This window comes from Prinia subflava, chromosome W (genome assembly GCF_021018805.1).
Source record: "Prinia subflava isolate CZ2003 ecotype Zambia chromosome W, Cam_Psub_1.2, whole genome shotgun sequence".
In the NCBI taxonomy this organism is placed as follows: Eukaryota; Metazoa; Chordata; class Aves; order Passeriformes; family Cisticolidae; genus Prinia; species Prinia subflava.
In genome coordinates this window covers 7,135,851-7,156,216 of record NC_086282.1, presented here as the reverse complement: position 1 = coordinate 7,156,216, position 20,366 = coordinate 7,135,851, and the positions used below count along the sequence as shown (strand labels likewise).

At 41.5% G+C, this 20,366-nt stretch overlaps 1 protein-coding gene across 1 annotated transcript in view; it reads left to right on the top strand.

The window, feature by feature from the left end:
• Positions 1-20,366, top strand: part of LOC134563452 (glutamate receptor ionotropic, delta-2-like) — an 845,768-nt gene that overhangs the window by 55,919 nt on the left and 769,483 nt on the right. The window contains exon 2 of the mRNA XM_063421373.1: positions 16,647-16,802. Coding sequence (XP_063277443.1) covers positions 16,647-16,802 — 156 coding nt within the window. The remainder of the gene's footprint in view (positions 1-16,646; positions 16,803-20,366) is intronic.

Here is a 20,366-nt window from a genome sequence, read left to right as displayed (position 1 = left end):
CAATCTGCTCTTCGATTTCTTTCACAAATTTTGGAGTTGCCTGATTGATGTGCCTTGCAGTGCATGATTACTACTTGCTCAGGTTTTTGTACTGCATCTATCAATTGTAGGACTGCATCTTGATGTTTAATATTTGTCCCTTGGGAGGACAGCAGTCCTCTTTCTTTCCATAAAGCTCTGTGTACATGTACTACTCGGAAGGCATATTTGGAGTCAGTCCATGTATTTACTGTCTTCCCCTCACTCAGCTCTAGAGCTCTGGTTAATGCGATTAGTTCTGCCCTTTGTGCAGACGTGTTAGGTGGTAGGGATTTTGCTTCTATTACTACATCAATTGTAGTTACCGCATATCTCGCATATCTGGCTCTGTTCTCCATGAAGCTGCTTCTATCTGTAAAGAGTTCCTACTCTGGTTGCTCTAGGGGGACATCCTTCAGATTTGTTCTTGCTGAATAAGTGTGCTCGATGACTTCTAGACAGTCATGCTCTAATGGACTTTCTTCAGCTGTTGCACTTAGAAATAGAGCTGGATTCAAGAGGTTAGTTGTTTTTAGTGCAACGTCATCTTGCTCAGTCAGGGTTACTTGAAATTTCATCATTTGGCTTGGAGAGAGCCAATGGCCCCCCTTTTGTTCTAGGACTGTAGTTACCATGTGTGGCACATAGACATCTATGTGTCTTCCCATCGTGAGCTTCTTGGCTTCCTGTATCAGCAGCACGGTAGCTGCCACTGCCCGCAGACATGAAAGCCATCTGGCACTTACGCTGTCGAGTTGTTTGGAAAAGTAACCCACTGGCTTTTTCTAGCTTCTCAGTCGTTGGGTCAGGACTCCCAGTGCCAGTCACTGCCTTTCATGCACGTACAGCTGAAAGTCTTTAGACAGATCAGGTAACCCCAAAGCAGGAGCAGTTGTCAGTGCTTCTTTTAACTTCTGGAAGGCCTCTTTCTGTGGTTTGCTCCAGGTGAACGGCTGCGTCTTCTGAGCCTCGTACAAGGGTTTTGCAATCAGTCTATAGTCCATGATCTACAGGCGACACCACCCAGTCATTCCGAGGAAGATCCGCAGCTCGTGTAGATTCTGGGGCTCTGGAATAGCACAGATAGCTTAAATACGATTAGTACTCAGTTTTCTCTGCCCTTGTGAGATTTCACATCCCAGGTAAATCACAGTCTGTTGGGCAATTTGTGCTTTTTCTCTGGATGCCTTATACTCTTCTATTCTTAATGAATTTAAGATCTCAATGGTTACTTTTATGTAGGTTATTTCTTCTTCTGTTGCAATCAAAATGTCATCTACATACTGGAGTAATAGATATGGGTCTCTTGGTACTTGCCCTTCTCTGGTCTAGATTTCTAGTTCTTTTGCTAGTTGACTTCTAAACAAAGTGGGGGAGCCCTTGTACCCCATCGGTAATCGAGTCCAGGTGAGCTGAGTTTTTCTTCCACTTTCTGGATGTTCCCACTCAAAGGCAAATAGTTTCCTACTTTCTTGGTCAAGGGGTATACAGAAGAAAGCATCTTTTAAGTCAATTACAGTAAACCATTTATATATCTCTTTTACGGATGCTAACAACGTATAGGGATTGGCAACCACTGGATGAATGTCTTTTGTTATTTCATTTATACCTCTTAAATTCTGTACAAGTCTATACTTACTATTGGGTTTCTTCACTGGGAAAATTGGGGTGTTGTATTCCGATTTACATTCCTCTAGAATTCGATATTTTAAAAATTTATCAATGGTCTTTGCTATTCCTTGTCGTGCTTCTGGTTTTATAGGGTATTGTTTGATTCGTACAGCCTTTGCTCCTTCTTTTAACTCTACATGTACCTGTTGTGCTAATTTAGATTTTCTAGGTACATCTGTTTCCCAGACAGAGGGAATTACTGCATCTTCTACTTCTTTAGGAATATTAGAAATTGGTTTTTCTTTTATCATCAAAATCTTTCCTGTCTTAGACTCCGGAATTTTCATTACGAGTTCACCATTCTCAAAAGTAATTACTGCCTACAGTGCTGCTAGTAGATCGCGCTCTAAGAGCAGAGTTGGGCAGTCTGGCATGTATAAGAATTCATGGGTCAAGATCTTATCTTCAAAGCTCAATTCTAGGGGTTGCAAGAATGGCCGTACCGCCTCCTTCCCTGTGGCTCTAATGACTGCTGCTGACTTGTTCTCGATTTGCCCCTCAAGGTAATTTAGTACAGAATGTGTGGCCCCCGTGTCAATGAGAAAATCTACGTCTCTTCTTTTTAAATGCAAAGTCACCATGGGCTCCTTTGATCCTGGCTCTCTCTCATGTAAAACCATGACCCTGGCTACACCATCTAGCTGATGCTCACTACTTTGATTAAACATACTGTCTAACTGAGGCTGACTATTCTGGCTAAACCGGTTTGGACACTCCCTTTTCCAGTGTCCCTCTATCTGACAATACGCACACTGATTCAGACCTAATCTACTATGACCAGAACTTCTGCCAAAGCCACCTCTATTAACGCCACGACCTCCTCTACCACGTCCCCGCTCTTGTCTCTGTAAAACTGCCAAAAGGCTTTGCCCCTGTTTCTTGACAATTTCTCTGTCCCTGTTATTATAAACTTTCTAGGCAACTTCTAGGAGTTTATCTAAGTTTCTTAACTCTTTACCTTCCAGTTTCTGTAGCTTTTTCCTAATATCTTCCTGTGCCTGACCTAGAAAAATAAAGGCGAGCTGAGTTCTTCCTTGCTCACTGTCTACCTGAAGATCAGTTTATCTTCTAGCTGCTTCCTTAAGTCTTTCTAGAAAGGCAGTGGGAGATTCTTTCTTTTCCTGTCGAATTTCATACAACTTAGACCAGTTCATACACTTAGGTATTGCCTGTTGAACACCAACTGAAATCCACTCCTGATATCTCTTTAGCATTAACATATCTACTCCAGAGGGGTCATTAGCATCTCACTCTGGGTCTGCAGTGGGAAAATTATACTCTAGTGTCTCTGTCACCAAACTCTTTCGTATGTCTTCTCTAGCTCTTTCTCTCGCTGCTTGAAGAACTATATCTCTCTCTGTCTCATCTATCAGAGTGTCTAATATCACATGAATATCTTCCCAATCAGGGTTCTGAGTTTTCAGTATCATCTTAACCACACGAGCTACCTTATCTGGGTTTTCTCCATACGTTCTAGCTGATTGTTTCTATATAACTAAATCAGCAGGTGAAAAGGGTACCTTTACAAAGACGGGTCTGTTAGTTCCTACCCCCTGCCTTAGTGGTGCAATAATTGTTCTCTTTTGTTTGCCTGATTTTAATATACCTTTTCTTGCCTGAGGCCACTCTGGGGCCAGTTTTCCTCGTGTTTGGTGAGCTACTGGGGCGTCTAGTTCATCTACTTCACTGTCATTACTTTCTATTCTATCTGTCTTCTTCACATTCTCTCTTTGCTTCCGCCTCACAATCACATCCTGGACAGGTGAATCTGGCAAGGGGGGATACAGGGGGGCAGACGGGACAGGAGCTGGTGAAGGAGGTGTAGGTGGGAGCGGAGGGTACCCTTGAGCCGGTGTTGGAGGGGGGATAAATCTTTCAGCGGGCGGGGGAGCAGGATAGCTTTGAGCAGGTGTATGTGGAGAAGCGGGGGTTCTCTGAGCAGGTGGAGCAGGGGCAGGCACTTGAGCAGGCAGAGGGGGGGCAAGTACCCGAGCAGGCGGAGGAGCGGCAGGCATAGGCAGAGGAGGATAATTACCCTCAGCAGACAGAGGTGGGGGGGGGAAACATGTTGTGCTGGCTTGAGCGAGGGAGGTGTAAGAGAATCAGGTGGGGTCAGGGTGAGCGGGGTAGAACTCGGTGTTGAGGGGGCTGTGGTAGGTCCGGGAGCCATGGGGGATACCAATAATTCTGATTCCAGTTCATCTCTTTTTTCCTCTAAAATTTCACTTAAAACTGCATGTTCCATACAATGCTTATTTTGGACGCACGCTAGACACTTATTCTCAAGCTTCATTGCTTTCATTTTGTCAAGCCACAAAACCGGTTTCTCAAGCAAGCACAGAAATAAGTCAAGGTATGGGATTTGTTCTACCATTCCATCTTGTGTACAAAGTGATCTAAGTTGCATAATAACCTTCACATCAAAAGACCCGTTTTTCTGCCACCTCTGATTTTCAGGCAAAGCATATTTTGGCCAGTGAACATTACAATATTCAATCAATTTATCTTTTTGTAATTCCTGACCGAAGTTCCCCTCTTTCCCATGTGCTAACAAACAACCCAAAGGAGAAGAACTTGGTATAGAGGCAATATTGCTGCCCAAAACCTCTTTTAACCCTTTTAGTTTCTCCATATTACAGATACATAAAAACCACAGATGCCGAACCTGCAACGCTTTCGCGATGTCTGACGGACGGCTGCCTAGGCAATACCACCAGGAATTCCTTTTGCCCAACCAAGCGTAGCTTTTGCTGCGTCTTAATGGCAGGCCCCCCAGACCAGAGAATAAAGAACCTTACCTCTCACCAGGGGTCGTTGTGAGTGGCGAGGGTCGCGGCGCCGATGGCTCCCCGAGAAATCACCCGGTGCCGGCTGGAGCGTGATCGGGTCGCGGGGTCCTGGCTGCGCCCACAAGGTCCCATCTGGGTCGCCAAAAATGTTAGTGTAGGAAAACATATAACCACACGAAGGCCATCATATGTGGTTCTTTATTCAAGCGCGCGGGACACAGGGGCATACAGTGCCCAAATCTTGTGCCCGAAAAATACAGAGTCGATTTGTGATTTTTATAGTTTAAATTATACACATGTTAACTAACCTCCACCCCTAGATACTGATTATCCTATTCTTTAGTTACTATCTTAAATCATACCTACGCTTCTACCCTGATCCACACTTGATTTGGTTAAAACAGTGTTTCTCAATTATCCCCTGAGTTGCAGTCACACTTGATTCAGTCATTACAATAGCATGGAGCTGGTTGCAGAAGCCGACGCTCGTTCCGAAGCTGAGCTGCGTCAAGTTCCAGTTGTACGTTCTCTACCTTCCCCCCCCACACGTACCTCAACTTAACCCCGTGGTTAACTTATACAGAAATTATATTTTTTAACCCTCCACCAACAATAGGGTTGTTTTCTAATATTCTTTTTTCAAGAATGTGGATACTATTCAGTAAATTTATGATCATCACGTTAACTTTCTGTATGGGTTATTAATAATATGACAAGTCTATCTACCAAACCGGATGCTTTTCACAGCTAGACTCTAACTTGATAGTTATGTATCTGATAGAAAACATGAAAAGCTTCTCATTATTATCAGCTCATTTGTTACATAATTAATGTGAAGATATTATCACTGTAGATAATCACCACATCAAGTTTAGAGTGGAAAAGTGCATAGAAGAGATCTTCATTCTTATGCTGTGAAAGGTACATTGTGTATAAAATGTATTGTTTATATGATGATAATATAGTGCCGTGCTGCATTTACAAAAGTAGTTAGTGATCCCCAATGCTCCTACAGGTGCTTGTGCAGCATTTTTCAATCTGCAGGAACAAATTCTTTGTGGTTCTGCGATTTGTGCAATACATTAGTTAGCTCTTAAAAAGAAAAACAAGGTGTACGTCAATGGTTATTTCTTTCATATAGTAGTTTTTACACTCCTCTACTTGAGGACCCCTTAAGTTAATGAGAATGTTGAGCAACTGAGAAGAGACTTTATTACTTACCTGGAGGTTTTCTAGGATTGCCTATTAAGATGCCATTGATTATATGTTGCATAGGAAAAAAATGCATCAAAATAGAGGGCTCATGATGTGATTTTGGGGGCTGGCCTGTCCCAGGCCAGAAGTTGAACTTTGATCCTTGTGGATGCCTTCTAATTCATGATATCCTATGAAGTGCATTTCTTGGTAGGACCACAATGTTTTGCCTTCTGTGGGATTGCATTTTATGGAAATGGTTTGCTCTGGCTCACCCTTGGAAAATGTATGGTTTATCCCCAGTCTGTACCCTCCCTGCAGTATCCTGTATCTGTAACCTCATTGGCTGGAGAATGTTACCGCGCCCCTTTGAACCTCTGTGATAAGAATGCTAAGGCAGGAGGCTCTGCCCTCTTGCCCCTCTAGCCCTGGAGGCCTCTGGACGCTCCTCTCTCCTCTCCCCCCCTTCCCCCTCCCCCCTCCCCTTTCCCTCTCCCTCAGTGAATAAACCCTCACCTCATCAGCATCCCACCGGCATCTGAGTCTCCTTGCCTGCCAGCGCGGGAACACCACGACCCCAAAAGACCCCGGGGGTCTCCGGGGGGCACTCCCCGGGGACCCCCCATAAATTTAAACAACAACAGATGACGCACCAACGTCGGGCAACAGCATCAGCGACCCTGAGATAAGATGGACCATGGTAACTCCGTTTCTGTGCCGTCTCCGGTGGAGCGGCCGTTCTGGGCCATCGCGGCCCGGGGCGGCCCCTCCCCCACCGCGCAGAGACCTCGTGAGCCACCACGCGGCCGTCCCACCACCGCCGACCAGCCCGGCGCGGGCCCGGGTCCCGGCTCCTTGGGGCCCCGGCCCGCCTCGGCGCTGCGCGGGCTGCACAGCCCCGCTGGGCGGCGCGGCCCAGGCGGCGCGGCTCCGCCACGGCGAGGCTCCGGCGTGATCCCCGGCGCGGCGGGACCGCTGCAGCGGCGCGTGGCTGCGGCGCGTGGCGGCGGAGCGGCCCCGGCCCGCCTCGGCTCGGCGGCGCGGGCTGCGCGGCAGCGGCGCGGCACCCTCTGGCCCGCAGCAGCCGCGGCGCGGGCGGCGAACCGGCAGTTGAGCGGCCCCGGCCCGGCACGGCCCCGGCGGAAGAGCGGCCCCAGCCCAGCGGCCGCGGCGCGGGGCAGTCCCGGCAGAGCCAACACGTGGTCCCAGCCCCGCCGCAGCGCGCGCGGGCCCCAGCACCGGGACAAGCCGCGCGGACAAGCAGCCCTGGACAGCAGCGAAAGGAACTCAGCCAGACGGTCATCAGAGAAGGAAAAAGCAGTCTTCAGTTGTGCCCAAGCCCCGCACCTTCCAAAACTCGGTTTTGTAAATTGTGTAACCTCCTTCCTTACCCTTACCCCCTCCTCCCCTCGCTGCTCCTTCTCCCTAACCCCCTTTCCCTTAACAAACCCCCGAGAGTTAACCCCTTCCTGCTAAACCCGGCACGGCACAGCTAACACCACGTGCTGCTCTGTGACCGCATGGCCACCATGGCCACGTGCTCTCAGTCCCATCTTCCGCTTTCCAAGTCCCACAAGGTAAACGCTAAGAAACCAAACCCCAAAGCTAAAGTGAATTTGTAATACCAGTTTTACAGCCTTGTATAATTGTTAATGCTACTTCGATTCCCTTTCCCTGTTTTTCTGCCCCTGTCCCTGGCTGTTCTGGCCAAACAGCAGGGTGTCCCAAACCCGTCCATTTCCTTCCCATCCCCATGAAGTAGTTTTACAATTATGCCTTTCTAGCTTTTGTGTGTGTTCATATTGCAGATTCCCCTGTTTTCTAATTTAGAAAGCAGAGGCCTTTTCAGGTCACAAGTGTGGATCCAAGGGAAGCAGTTTTTGGATTGTCTTCTTGTAAGGCGCGATTCAGTAGTGTAGACTATTGAATCTGTAACGCTTTTGGGTTTATGCTGTCCTCAGTTAGTTCTGAGGGTGATTGATAACCTAAATTGGTGTCTGAGAAAGTATTTGACGGTTTTTGTAGTTTTTTTCTTTTGTTTTTCTTTTGATGACCTAAAACTGGGGGTCTTTTGTTTTGGTTGAACCAGTTGGAAAGTGAAAGGAGTAGTTTGGCTCAGATCCGTGAGTGTCGGTGACTTGCTGTTCAAGCCTTACGGGAATTCCGTGACAGATAAATGGCAGCTTGAGTTGATTTAAACTCCTCACTGCCCCTGCCCGGCCCCAATGCGGGAACTGCAGCAGGCCACCTGGAGAATCTGAGGCCGTGTGTGGAGCCCGGGGAACTCCACGTGTTTTCCTGTCCCTGGAATGGGAGCAGAGGTCAGCGCCTCAGCCTGAGCTGGGGGCTGTGGTGGTCTGAAAAGCCAGTTGGAAAAGACTAGACACTATTAGGCCAGTCACGCTGGAAAGGCTCAAACAAATTTGTTAACTTGTTTCAAATCTTGCAATATAAACTCACATAACCCGTCTACTGCAATTACAAGGTCAGATCAACTGTTCACAGTATAACATAATCCTTACAACAATTGTATTTGGTTTCATGCTGCAAAACTGTGTAATTCCTGTTTCATTTTTTAAATTGTTAATTGTCACATGTCATATTTCTCTTCTCACATTTTAAAGAAAAAAAGGGTGACTTGTGGGATTGCATTTTATGGAAATGGTTTGCTCTGGCTCACCCTTGGAAAATGTATGGTTTGTCCTAAGTCTGTACCCTCCCTGCAGTATCCTGTATCTGTAACCTCATTGGCTGGAGAATGTTACCGCGCCCCTTTGAACCTCTGTGATAAGAATGCTAAGGCAGAAGGCTCTGCCCTCTTGCCCCTCTAGCCCTGGAGGCCTCTGGACGCTCCTCTCTCCTCTCCCCCCCTTCCCCCTCCCCCCTCCCCTTCCCCTCTCCCTCAGTGAATAAACCCTCACCTCATCAGCATCCCACCGGCATCTGAGTCTCCTTGCCTGCCAGCGCGGGAACACCACGACCCCAAAAGACCCCGGGGGTCTCCGGGGGGCACTCCCCGGGGACCCCCCATAAATTTAAACAACAACAGCCTTCCTCTCCCTCTGTATTCCTCTTTCTTGTACTTGGTAGCCAACAAAAACACATCAGAAAAAGGGACTGGCAAATGACAGCTTTTTTTTTAAAATGAGATGAACAAGATTCAGCAGATGATTTTGACAAATTGTACCATGTGCTTCATTAAATATAAGTGTAAAATGATGGTTTAGGACTTGAGAACAATTTGAAATATGTCAGGATGAGCTTAAAATAATTCAGTGGTGATTGGAAGGAGTTCGTGCTTGTGCATATGTGCCTGACAGTGTAAATAAGGAGGATAAAATCTTAGAGTCTGCTCTTTCCAAATGTGAACATAATTCTCAATGACACTGATGTGTATCCACAGTGTTGTTGTACAATTAAGCAGAAAAAAATATCCAGTGTGCATTCTGGTATTGCAAACTGTCAGAGCAGCACTTTTCGAAACTTCCTGAGCTCCACAGAACTCTAGCACCTATTGTGTGCAGATGAACTGCCCCCAAACTGCCTCACACCACATTAAAATTAAGGCAGTGAAAAGACAATTGATTCTATATCTTCAAGTTTGTGTCCCACCTTACCTAGAAATTCAGTATCACCTTATAATTTGTAGGTTTGACATACAATACCTGAAGCATTGTCTCTCACTGCATTTAAATCTGTTCAGAAATGCTTAAAAAGTAGTCTTCATTTTATTTGTCAACCTGTCAAGCCACCATTCTTCCAGAGCTTGGTTGGTATACTCCAGAGATAACAAAAAGGAGGTGGTGTAAATACAGTGAATACCCTTCTGAAGTCAAATAATTTAAAACAAATAACAATTTTCAAAGCCAAACAGAACTGTATCAGTTGTTTTACTTGAGATTGGGACATTAAAAAACAACCATGTTTTGTCAGAAGAATGGAGAGACACTTCTGTATTTAGATGATAACTGCACTTTTCTGACTTTCTTTTTATTTCAAACAGACTTTGCCTCTAGCAGTTTGCCAGATTGAGACACCTGTAAAATTCCTTATTAGCCTCTGCTTCAAATATTTCAAGTTAGAAAATGAGAACAATGAAGGGAAAGAGTTGCTTTATCACTTCTGTGGTATTCCAGTCATAGCTTATCTGAGAATGGGTTAAGTGCTTATAAAAGGAACAGAAGTGGACTGTGTCTTTTTATGGTGTAGCTTCCAGAGGGAGCAGAGGTATCTTTTGCAGTGGTTTGGATAAGTGGTGCCACACAAAGTTGGATGCACTGTATAAAACTCAGCAGTCTTGTTTTCTGATGAAACTGGAGAGAGACTATTCATATACCTAAATTTAGGTTTGTACATTCAAAAAGCATTTGCTAAACTTTGGTGTGAACAGGGAAAGCTTTCACTCTCCAGTCCAGCTTTTAATCCCTGATTTAAATGTTGTGTCCAGCCAAAAGGGTAGTTTCTCTTATTAACACCAGTAACATACAATTTATATACTTACACCAGACTGCAGAACTAGATGGCAAGATTCAGAGGGAGGGTGGCTTCCCTAGAAAATAATGTGAAGGGTTTTGTTTTGGAGTGTGTTGGGTTTTTTTGTTGATTGTTTTTTATTTTTTCTCCACATATTCTGATTAGGTGTAGACCTTGTATTTAATAATTTTGCTGCTGCCTTTGGTTTTTTCCTCATTACCTTAAGAATGGACACAGTTGTTATTTAAGGAATGCATTCTGGAGATAGCAGTGATCTGTATACAGGCATACATAATGTGTGGTCACCCAGTGCCACTGATCTCAGGGAAACAGGCATTGCTCATGATCTGGGAAAATATCCACTCTTCTCTATCAGAAGCAGACCTTTACAAAAGTCCATTAAAAAATGACAGTAGGCCTGATGCTTCTCTTAGTTGATCAGTCTTGTGTCAGTGGTAATAAAGAAACTATAGGAAAGTTTATTCTGGTCTCATCCGTGCTGCTAAAAGTAACAAGTAGAACTTCCATACATATATGTAGATTTAGTGTTGGCAAATACATTCTCTTAAGCTGATTGTTTTAATTTTCTTTTATATGTCTGATTATAAATAGTGGAAGGTATGTGCTAATGTTTTGCTCAATATCTTTATTGTGCTTGTTGAAATGAGAGATATATAAAGCAGAAAGACAGTTTGGTGGGCATGGAGACATTACTTTCTCTGCACGACAGGGTGCAGGTGCTCCTCAGCCTACTCTGCTGTCTCTTAACATCATCATGGGAGCTGTGAAAGTCTTGAAAAATTAAAATGAACAAACAAGTGGTGTTTTCAAAAATTTCAGCCTGACCTAGATGCACACTGGTGCTGAGCTCCCTGTGGTGCTGGGTAGGGAGGCTCTGGGGAGGCTGACATTTCCAGAGGCACAGGATTGGCTGTGCCCTGAGCTGAAGCCCCACGCTGGCCCTGGGTGAGGCAGCCGTGGTCCCCACAGACCACGGGGCTCAGCAATCAAGCCCTGTGCTGGGCTTGGCATCCACAGCCTGACGTGAGGTGGCTCAGGACACGTCTGCTGGGAGCTCCCTCCTGATACAGGACATGGAGGAGTTCAACTGCCTTTATTCTGCAATGACAAAATTAAGCTTGCTGTGCTGTTTCTAAAACTTAGTCAACTTAAAAGACAAAGGCAAAGCATGCTGTTTTTCCTTCACTGACAAAATCAAGATGTGATTGCACATACTCAACTGCCTATTGGTCAGTAGAGAAGCTTAATAGCAGCTCTAAATGTGTCACAATGAAATTTAGGGTCCAATTGTATGAGTGCAGGCTGAATACCATGATCATGGGAGCTGCATGCACAAGGTAAGGTTTCTGTGTATGACTTTGTAAATTCCTACATGACTTCAGCCCCTGTCTAAGACTCCTGCAGTCCCTCTTGTTGTTGACAATAATACCATTATAATTGGCCTACTAAAGCTGCGTGCATATATTCAGTAAATCAGACATGACAGTATGCAATATACCCAGGCATTTGCTACTATAGTTAAAAATGAATGGATTTGATACAAATTTTCCCGACCAGACATTCACAAGGCCTGGAAATAACATGAGATTTGGTTCTACAATGTATCTGAGGATCTCAAATACTAATTTTAGGCCTCTAGAAATTAATGTTTCCTAACATTATATGATATTGGGGAGCTGGACCTGTAGCAATGAGTTCATAGATCTGAAGGACATTTCAGATGAGATCTGCCATGAAAAGTCAAAACTCAGCTTCCAGTTCTGAGCATGGCTATCCTTCTCCCAGCAGCAGTGTTAAGATTCTCATTCAGAATGATAATTCAATAGCAGCAGTTGAGAAAACAGTGGAATTTGATTCAGACATGGGAAAAAATTGGCAATATCAGTGGCACAAAGAATTGTCATAGAATCAGGAGCTGCTGAGAACATGAGGTAGTCGTTCCAAATGTTTCTATGTAGACTTTCCCATTATCTTCCTTTTCTTTCCAAACATTCCTGGAATGAACTAGGAAATTACTGGGCAAAGCATACATGGCTTTTATTGGTGAGGGGGCTGTGTGCAGTGTTAGAAGGTGAGAAGCAAACACATGCTGAAATTGAACTGTGACCTCAATTCACAATGGTATTTCATTCATGTGGTCTTTGAAATAAGGTTCTTAATTTTCTGAGGCTAATATGGGGCACTGAGGTCCAGAAATGTCATATTTTCATATGTAATAAAATTATAGCACTTAAGAACACTTCAAGCAGGGGACTTTGTCCTTTCTTAATTGATAGAAAGACGAACAATGGTTTAAATCTCTTCTCGCTTCATCCCTGTAATCGTGATGCATTTCTCTCACACTTTTGTTTTCTGGACTGATTCCACAAGACTGCTCAAATGACTCTAGAAATAGCCGATAATATCTAATTTGGATTTTTTTTTTTTTTTTTTTTTTTTTTGGTGTATATGGGTCAGTAGGACAAGGGATCTTTGAAAAGCTATTCTAATGATGTAATGATGTTATCGGTATCTGAACTTGTTGAGCATTTCTCTGATTTGGTCTATGTTAACTTAAAATGACAAATTTCTGGTGGCATGGCTGAATGCATGACATAGTTAAATGCAAAGAATTCTCTGCTAAACTACACGACATTACTGATGTGCTGAGGGTTTTTAAAAAGCCAGGAGAGAATTATGTTTGTGCTGTCCTCATCCAGATTCTGAAGTAAAGGTGGAAGTAATGAAATGCTAATAAAACAGGAGGGAGAAACTGGTGCAGAGTAGTTGCTGTGTCAGCATGTTGGCTCCTGATGCAATCATGGGAATGCTCCTTGAGCATAGTTGGAAATGATGTGTTTAGTGTGAGGCCATTTCCACCTGAGACAAGCAGTGGGACTGGAAGAGAAATGAACAGCATTACTTTTGTATTATTTTGAAGACTTTCTCCCTTTGTAGACAGTGTTGTTGCATCATTTTTCTAGAGAGAGAGTGCCTTACAATAGCTATAGAAATAATTTTCTTTTCCTCCTCAGCTGTTATTACTTTCTGCAACAATTTTTCTTACGGCCGAAAGAGTTCATTCTAGACATGTACTCAAGTAATTTTGTGGTCATCCCAGTTCTCTCATTTCCAGCTCTACATGAAGAAATTAAAGCATATAGGTCTCACTAGGGAAGTAATTTTCAAGTCTGATACCCTTTATTTGTCCATTTGTGTTGTTTGACTTGATTGAATGACAATATTTTGAAGAATACACATAAAAACCTCAGACTTCAGGCTTTGTCAAGAAAATATCATGCCTCATTCATAAGGTTTAAGTTAACCTTAAGTTAAAGGTTGCATATGGAGCTAGAGGTAAAAATTTGGCTAAACCTCTTTCACATCAGAAAAATTAATCTTGTAAACTAGAGGATAATTGCTGAAATGACAGTGAAAGGAAAATATTCCAGCAATGTTACTGTCCAAACAATCTCTTCCATCTTTTCATTGAAATGGTTTTCTTTTAGAAAACAAGCAAAAATAATCTCTCTTCCACCCCCTTCTGTAATAGAGAGAGAAATATAGACACATAAAAACCAGCTGAAACAGGGACATAAAATTATATATATAAATGGGAATAGTGATAATGTAAAAATGATTCAGGGGTTTTGTGGCTTGGCTTTCTTTTGTTTTTTGGTTTTCAATTTTATATAAAAACTGAAATTAAATTTTGAGAATCAATTATGTAATAAAATTTCTCTTATCACTGTTTGAAAGTGTAATGCATGTGCTGCTGTGCACTTCCATCTCCTGAAAGGAACAGAGCAATCTTTATCTTAAATGGCTTTTTGTATAGAGAAGTTAGATACTCTAGGTATGAATTAGGTCTGAATTTCTAAGAGAAAACAATCTAATTCCTGCTTGGATGCTCAGATAGAAACTATGTTTAGAACTTTTTTTCCAATTCACCTATATATCTATGTGTTTTACTTATGGAGATACTCCTACACTAGAACGTGTGATGTTATTCCTGTGAGGGTAGTTTCTTTGAAATGTCCAATACAGTATTGTTTATAGGAGAAATTTTGAAATTTGCGTCTGAAATATGGAGCCATAAAGCCATAAGCAGTGGTCAGAGCAAAAGTGGAGGCATTCTACTCAAGGGAGAAAAAGCAACATTTGTGAAAACAGGGTGGAGTTTGATCTAACCTAATCCCTTATGCATTTAGGTGCCAGAGGTAGGGTTTGCTTCAGGCTGAGAAAGTGGAGAAAAAGCGTAGGTGTTTATTAGGAATATCTGTGTGTGAAAGAAAGCAAGATTGTAAAGAAGGTTCATCTGTTGAGGACCTGGATGGATTCACCAGTCCAGGCAGCAGCTCTCAGTTGCCCAGTGAAAGGGCAAAAGTGCTGAAGGGGATTTTTATGATACATGCAAAAGAATCCTAGTTACCTGCGACTTTGCTGTATCTCCTACTGAATAAATGACCTGGATTATTTTGGGGACCAAGCCAGGCTTAAGATGGTATTCCCATCTGTTGAATAAGAAGCTGTACTCTGCAGCATTGGCTGGAAGGTCTTTGTTTTGCCATGCTGTTCTGCAACACAGTCAACAGCTACCCTGTGTGTGTGCATGAAATCTGTGTATATTCACTTCTTTACAGTATAGCATTTGAGGCAGAATTATGCTTCAGGGATAGAATTTGGCTAGTTACTGTAATTATTTCCCAATTCTTTTCACCCCCCTTATTTTTACCCTTGTTATTAAGTAGCCTTGTAGAATTGTTCATTCAAATGTTTGCAGGGCTTATGTCCTTATTATCAGTGTAGGTGTAACCCCCAAGTGAAGCCTGTGTGGGTTTGGTTTGAGTTCCATCAAGTAAGAAACATGTTCTAAGATATGTCTTGGACACAGTTTTTTGTGCCCTTAAATGGTACGTGTATCCACAAATAGCTCTTTTGTGAAGACGGGGTTTGTAGCATCTTGCATACCAAGCATGTTGTTGGCCACGTGCAGCTTTGCTTTATGGAGCTAAATAAAAAAAGGGAAAATGAAACAGGGGCAAGGGGAAAAATGAATGTTTTCAACTGAGATTTGCACAGAGATGACAGGTGCATGAGGTGGAGAGGTAAAGAACAGCTGTTCCAGATGGTAGGAGCTTCAGGAGGGAAAATGCTGGAGTCAAAGCAGTCAGATTGTAGGAAGAGATGATGCTCATGAAGGGACGAGTGGTGCTGGCAGGGAGATGAGTGTCGGAGGTCAGTGGGAAAAACATAGCAAACACTGTGTATGAAGTTTATGTACCTTAAAGTAGCCATTTCCTCTAAATGAATCATTTTCAGTTCTTTCCAGCACTGTTTGTGGGTGTTTACCTGCGGTCATCAGTGATCAGCATTTTCTGTCGTCTTTGCCTTGACACATTCACTGCCTTAGCTGAGTTCTGTACCGACAACAGACACACGAGAATGAATAAATAAACAAAGTTTTCAAAAGTCTGGTTTTGAAGCAGCCCTTCTGTCTCTCTAATCTATTGCCTAGAATTGAAAGCTTTAGAGGTGCTTGAAAATCTAATAGCCTTGGTTTTAAGGTTTCAAACAATCTAGCATTTGTCATAGGACTATAACACTAGTTTAAGCCATCTCTGGATAAATAGGTCATGCAAAAAGCAAGTTTTAAATGATAGGAAATTAGCGATGCTAAAAGTGATGCTATGGTGTAAAGAAAAAAGCTTAACCTCTGGATTAGTCCTGGAATTCTTTTTCAATACACCTGAAGAACTAGCTAAATGAGAGTTGGGCACTCTGATTCTGCCAGCTCCTCTTGAGTTTATTGGTTCCCTGTTTACAATGTTGTGCTTAATTGTTTTGAAGAAATAGGCAGAACATTCACTTTCTGTGAGATTTATAAAGGCAGAACTTATTTTAATTAACCATTTAATTTAACTTACTCACTTCAAGAGTCAGACAATTAGCTGAAATTGTTGCTTTGCAAATCCTAGAGGTATTACACCTGAAATAATTTATATTGGCTGCTGACCTGTCTGTTGATTGTGGGTGTCAATTCTACCTCATTTTCCCAGTACTGCTACCTTTTTAGACTTAGTCTCACATTGTTTGAACTTGATATTTTTTAATTGTCAGTAGACATGATGCTAAATGTAGATCCTAGCCCACTGTAGTCATTCAATATATTAAAAAACACCTTTGGAAGAATCTCAATTTTCATTTCATAGCCATGTTCTTATACAGATCATTTGCTTTGTGCCTAACTAGTTTTCCCCGGTATTTCTAGCTAGAATCAATGCTTCCCTTCGCTTTTTGTCTTAGATTATGTCAAAATGTAACAATTATGTATATTGTGAAACGTCTTTGGGGCTCTGTAGAGAAAGAATTACTCTTAAGGAGTGAGGAATGCCTGATGTTCTAGTAAAAATGTCTAAATGTTTATGATGCATTCTTTGGGATGCTGCAGGTGAAAGGCACAATGTGATTTTTTGTTCTTTTTCCTTTTTTCCTCCACAGGGGCGATTTTTGATGAATCTGCCAAAAAAGATGAGGAAGTTTTTCGCATGGCAGTTGCTGATCTCAATCAGAATGATGAAATCTTACAAACAGAGAAAATCACATGTTCAGTGACATTTGTGGATGGCAACAACCCTTTCCAGGCTGTTCAGGAAGGTAGGACAAATGAAGAGATTTCCTGCTGTTGTTCCTGCAGCGACATGCAAAGTATTACCCTGATAGTTTCCTAGCTTTATGGGAATTTTTCATTTTTGTTGGCTTCTTTTTATATGAAATAGCAAAAAATACATTTAGTTTTGGATTTAGCTGCTTTAGATTTTGTTGGTTCTAGTGATTTATAGTTAGAAAGTCAGCTTTTATCCATTTTCTATGTATAGGCTGTTGAAATGTGTTAAAGAAATCAGACACACTTTGCCTACATTTTTCCTCTTTTCCAGGCTGTTTTGAAGTTACTTGTCAAAATGATGACTACATCCTACTACTTTTTGGGTTGCTTTTGTGCAACTAATGGCAATTTGTTGGGAAACATAGGTTGTTGTGTGGATAACCTCTTCAGCCCACACATCTGGAAAAATTACTTATTTTAAAGGAGGGATTATAGAGAACCTGCTGACTCAGAAAGTGGCCTGTGTCCAACATGATTTTGTTCTCAGCCTTTGTGTCATTCCGCAATTACTGGACAAGGGATTGTCTAGTAATTGCGGAATGACACAACGACATTGCTTTGGGCTCTTTTGATAGTGGCAGGGTGATAACAGAAAATAATATTTGAAATCCTTCTGAGCTGGATTACTAAATCACTGGTGTGACTGAGCAGTTACCTGGAAAGACAAAGAGAAGTCTTTAGAAAATATGGATTCAAATTTGAGCTTTAAGCATTTGTTATTTCTTTGCTCTTCTGGCACACTAACTTCTGCCTGAGATGCCAAAGTTATTTATTTTCAGGTATATTAATAAACTTTTCCTAACAACAAAACTAAATTTTGATGATTTCATGTATCATTATTGGCTCTGTATTGACACTTAAGATTTAAGGGAAATATGCAATTAGTTGCTCCACTATTTGTGAAGTTGAAGGTTTGACTTCAATGGTTTATTGACAAGGTAATGCTAATGAAAAAGTCTTTAATGCCTTTTTTTTTTACCAATGACACTTTTAATTTTTGAGAATTTATTAATTTAATAATTATTTTTTAGTTAAATTTTACAGGTGGATAGATCTGTGTAATGATAGGCATCGCAGTCTTTGCTTGATAGGGCTGAAGCGGCAAAAGACGTGATTTTGAAAGTATTCCAATCAGAATCAATTCTATCTGTTTCAATCCGAGGCTAGCATAGAAACTGGAACTACCTGATACTTTTAGAATTGAGGGGGAAATGAGTAAATGAGCTCAATCTTGTTAAGATGCTTTCTATATTGTTGGTATTTAAGCTTTTTTTTTTTCTTTCTTTTTTAAATCCAGGATGGATAATGTTAGCTGATGCTCTGTGTTTAGCATTAATTAACTCTGAAACTCAGCAATTAATTTCCCATATCATTGTGGTGGAGTAGTTTCTACCTATTTCATGAAACTATGTTTTAAGTACCTTAATTGTAATTTAGAGAAACTAGGACTGCCTAGTAAAGTAGAACATTCCAAAGGAGTTAGACACAATATTTCAATATTCAATTATTATTTTAGGCAAAAGTTGTATTTGTTGTTTTTGAAAGTATAGTAAGTATAGTCACTATTTGAAATGTGAATGGAGCAGATTTGACATAAATTTCATTACCATCTGTTGGAGTGGTGGAAGGTCTGTTATGATATTGACGAGTTCAATATTTTCCAGTAAAACCTGTTTCTTTTAAATACATGGTCAAATACAGCTACATGCCTAGCAAATATCATATTCCCTATATTTTAAGGGCCCTGTGTTTTGTTTGGAATAATCCAAGTGAAGAAGAAAGGTTTTAATCTTTTGCATGTATGTATTGCTGACATTTTGCTTGTTAAAATATTTTACCACAGTTAGTCTGTTTTGTTTTAACTGAACACAGGCAGAAGCTGTGTAATAATTTGATTACTTTGCACCAGTTTCTTGCCTTTCTCTGTATCCCTATATCACTCATCCCCTGCTATTGATTGTATTTCTTATAAATGTTACTAGCAGGGAAGGGGACCATTCTAACTTTTGCCACATATTGGCAAAAGTGGCATATTGTCATGGTTTATAACTTGGACAAACGCTTAGCAAAAATGCACTGTACTAAACACCAGGAAAAAAGGGTCATTTAAACATTCAGGCCATTCTGATCTTTTATTTGTAAAAGAAATACTAGAACAAGACTAAATCTCATATTTTTCAATGTGTAAAATGTAGTATCCTCAAATTTGCCTTTTTCATGCAAGCATGACCCTTTTCTTAGAATCATAACACCACTGAGTCTGAGGTCTGTGGCCTTCCTATCAAGCAGAGCCTAAATGTTCAATATACTATTAATTTAATTTACTATTTGCTTATTTTCATTATTTTCATATAAACTGCTTGAAGTTTGCTTTGTTTTAGGCCACAATATCTGGAGTTTAAGGTTTTGACTTTTTTCGTGTTGTATAAACTACAGAAGAGCCTTTAAACCCTCCAACTTTTAATTCTTGGTAAAATGCTTATTTAAAGCATTAAATCCATAATAATAGCTTAAAATTGGTCTAAAAATGGTCTAAATTTGTCTTTCAATTATCCTTTTCAGTCAATAGAGAAGGATAAAGAATTTGCCTAGGACTGAATTTCAAAAAACCAAGAAGTCATGAGCAAAGACCTCATGAAACAAGACATTAAGTACAGAGTTCTTTTTTGTAATGATGCAGTAATGCAGAATTTCTTTTATTCCACTCTATTAGTGAAATTGGCAAGTAACTCCCAAACAATGTAAACAGAAGTACTCAGACACTTCATAATGATTTTGGGATGTAAAGATAAATAATTTGAGAGGTTTGCCAGCCATGCAGTACTGTGCTCTTCCCTCTAAATCTGTTTTTATGAATTATTATGGTGCTCTTAAATGTCTTTCACTTGTACCTTAGGGCATCTCTTTAACAGCTCTGATTGGGGAGATGATACTCTAGAAAAGTTGACTGGTTTTATCCTAGAAGACCTGTGAATGACATGCCCCATCTCATCACTGGAAGTGCCCTCAGGGACTGTTTATAGCCATGTTCTTGTGCACAGAAACAGGAGGTGAAATTCTTTAAGTCAAGAAAATTAGTCTTCCCTTCCGTTGGCCACAGAAAGGGCCAACAGCAAGTGTGTTTGATCCCATGCCCTTGTGGAAGCTGCAGCCCAGTTGCTGAGATTTGTCACAGTGACACCTGTGGAAATGTCCAACATGGCAGATTCCTTCCTCTCTCTTTCTTTCTTCAATACGAAATGCTTCACAATATTTAGAGTACTCTTCTGTGTGGTGCCTCAAAATATTTGTGTGATTGAGAGAGGAAGAATATTGTGGTTGGCTTTTTTATGCTGTGCCCATGTTGGGTACCACAAAAGAAAAGCAGAAACTTAAGTTTTCTTTGTATATAGACATTGAAAGCAGTAGGGATAGTCAGGTATTCATGGTAGCTAGGCAGTGATTTAGCACTATGAAACAAGGAATTATGATCCAGATCCATACTGGTGCTAATAATATATATTAGTATAATCTTTACTTCCTTTCCTGTGAGACTCCAATTTACAGCAGTATTT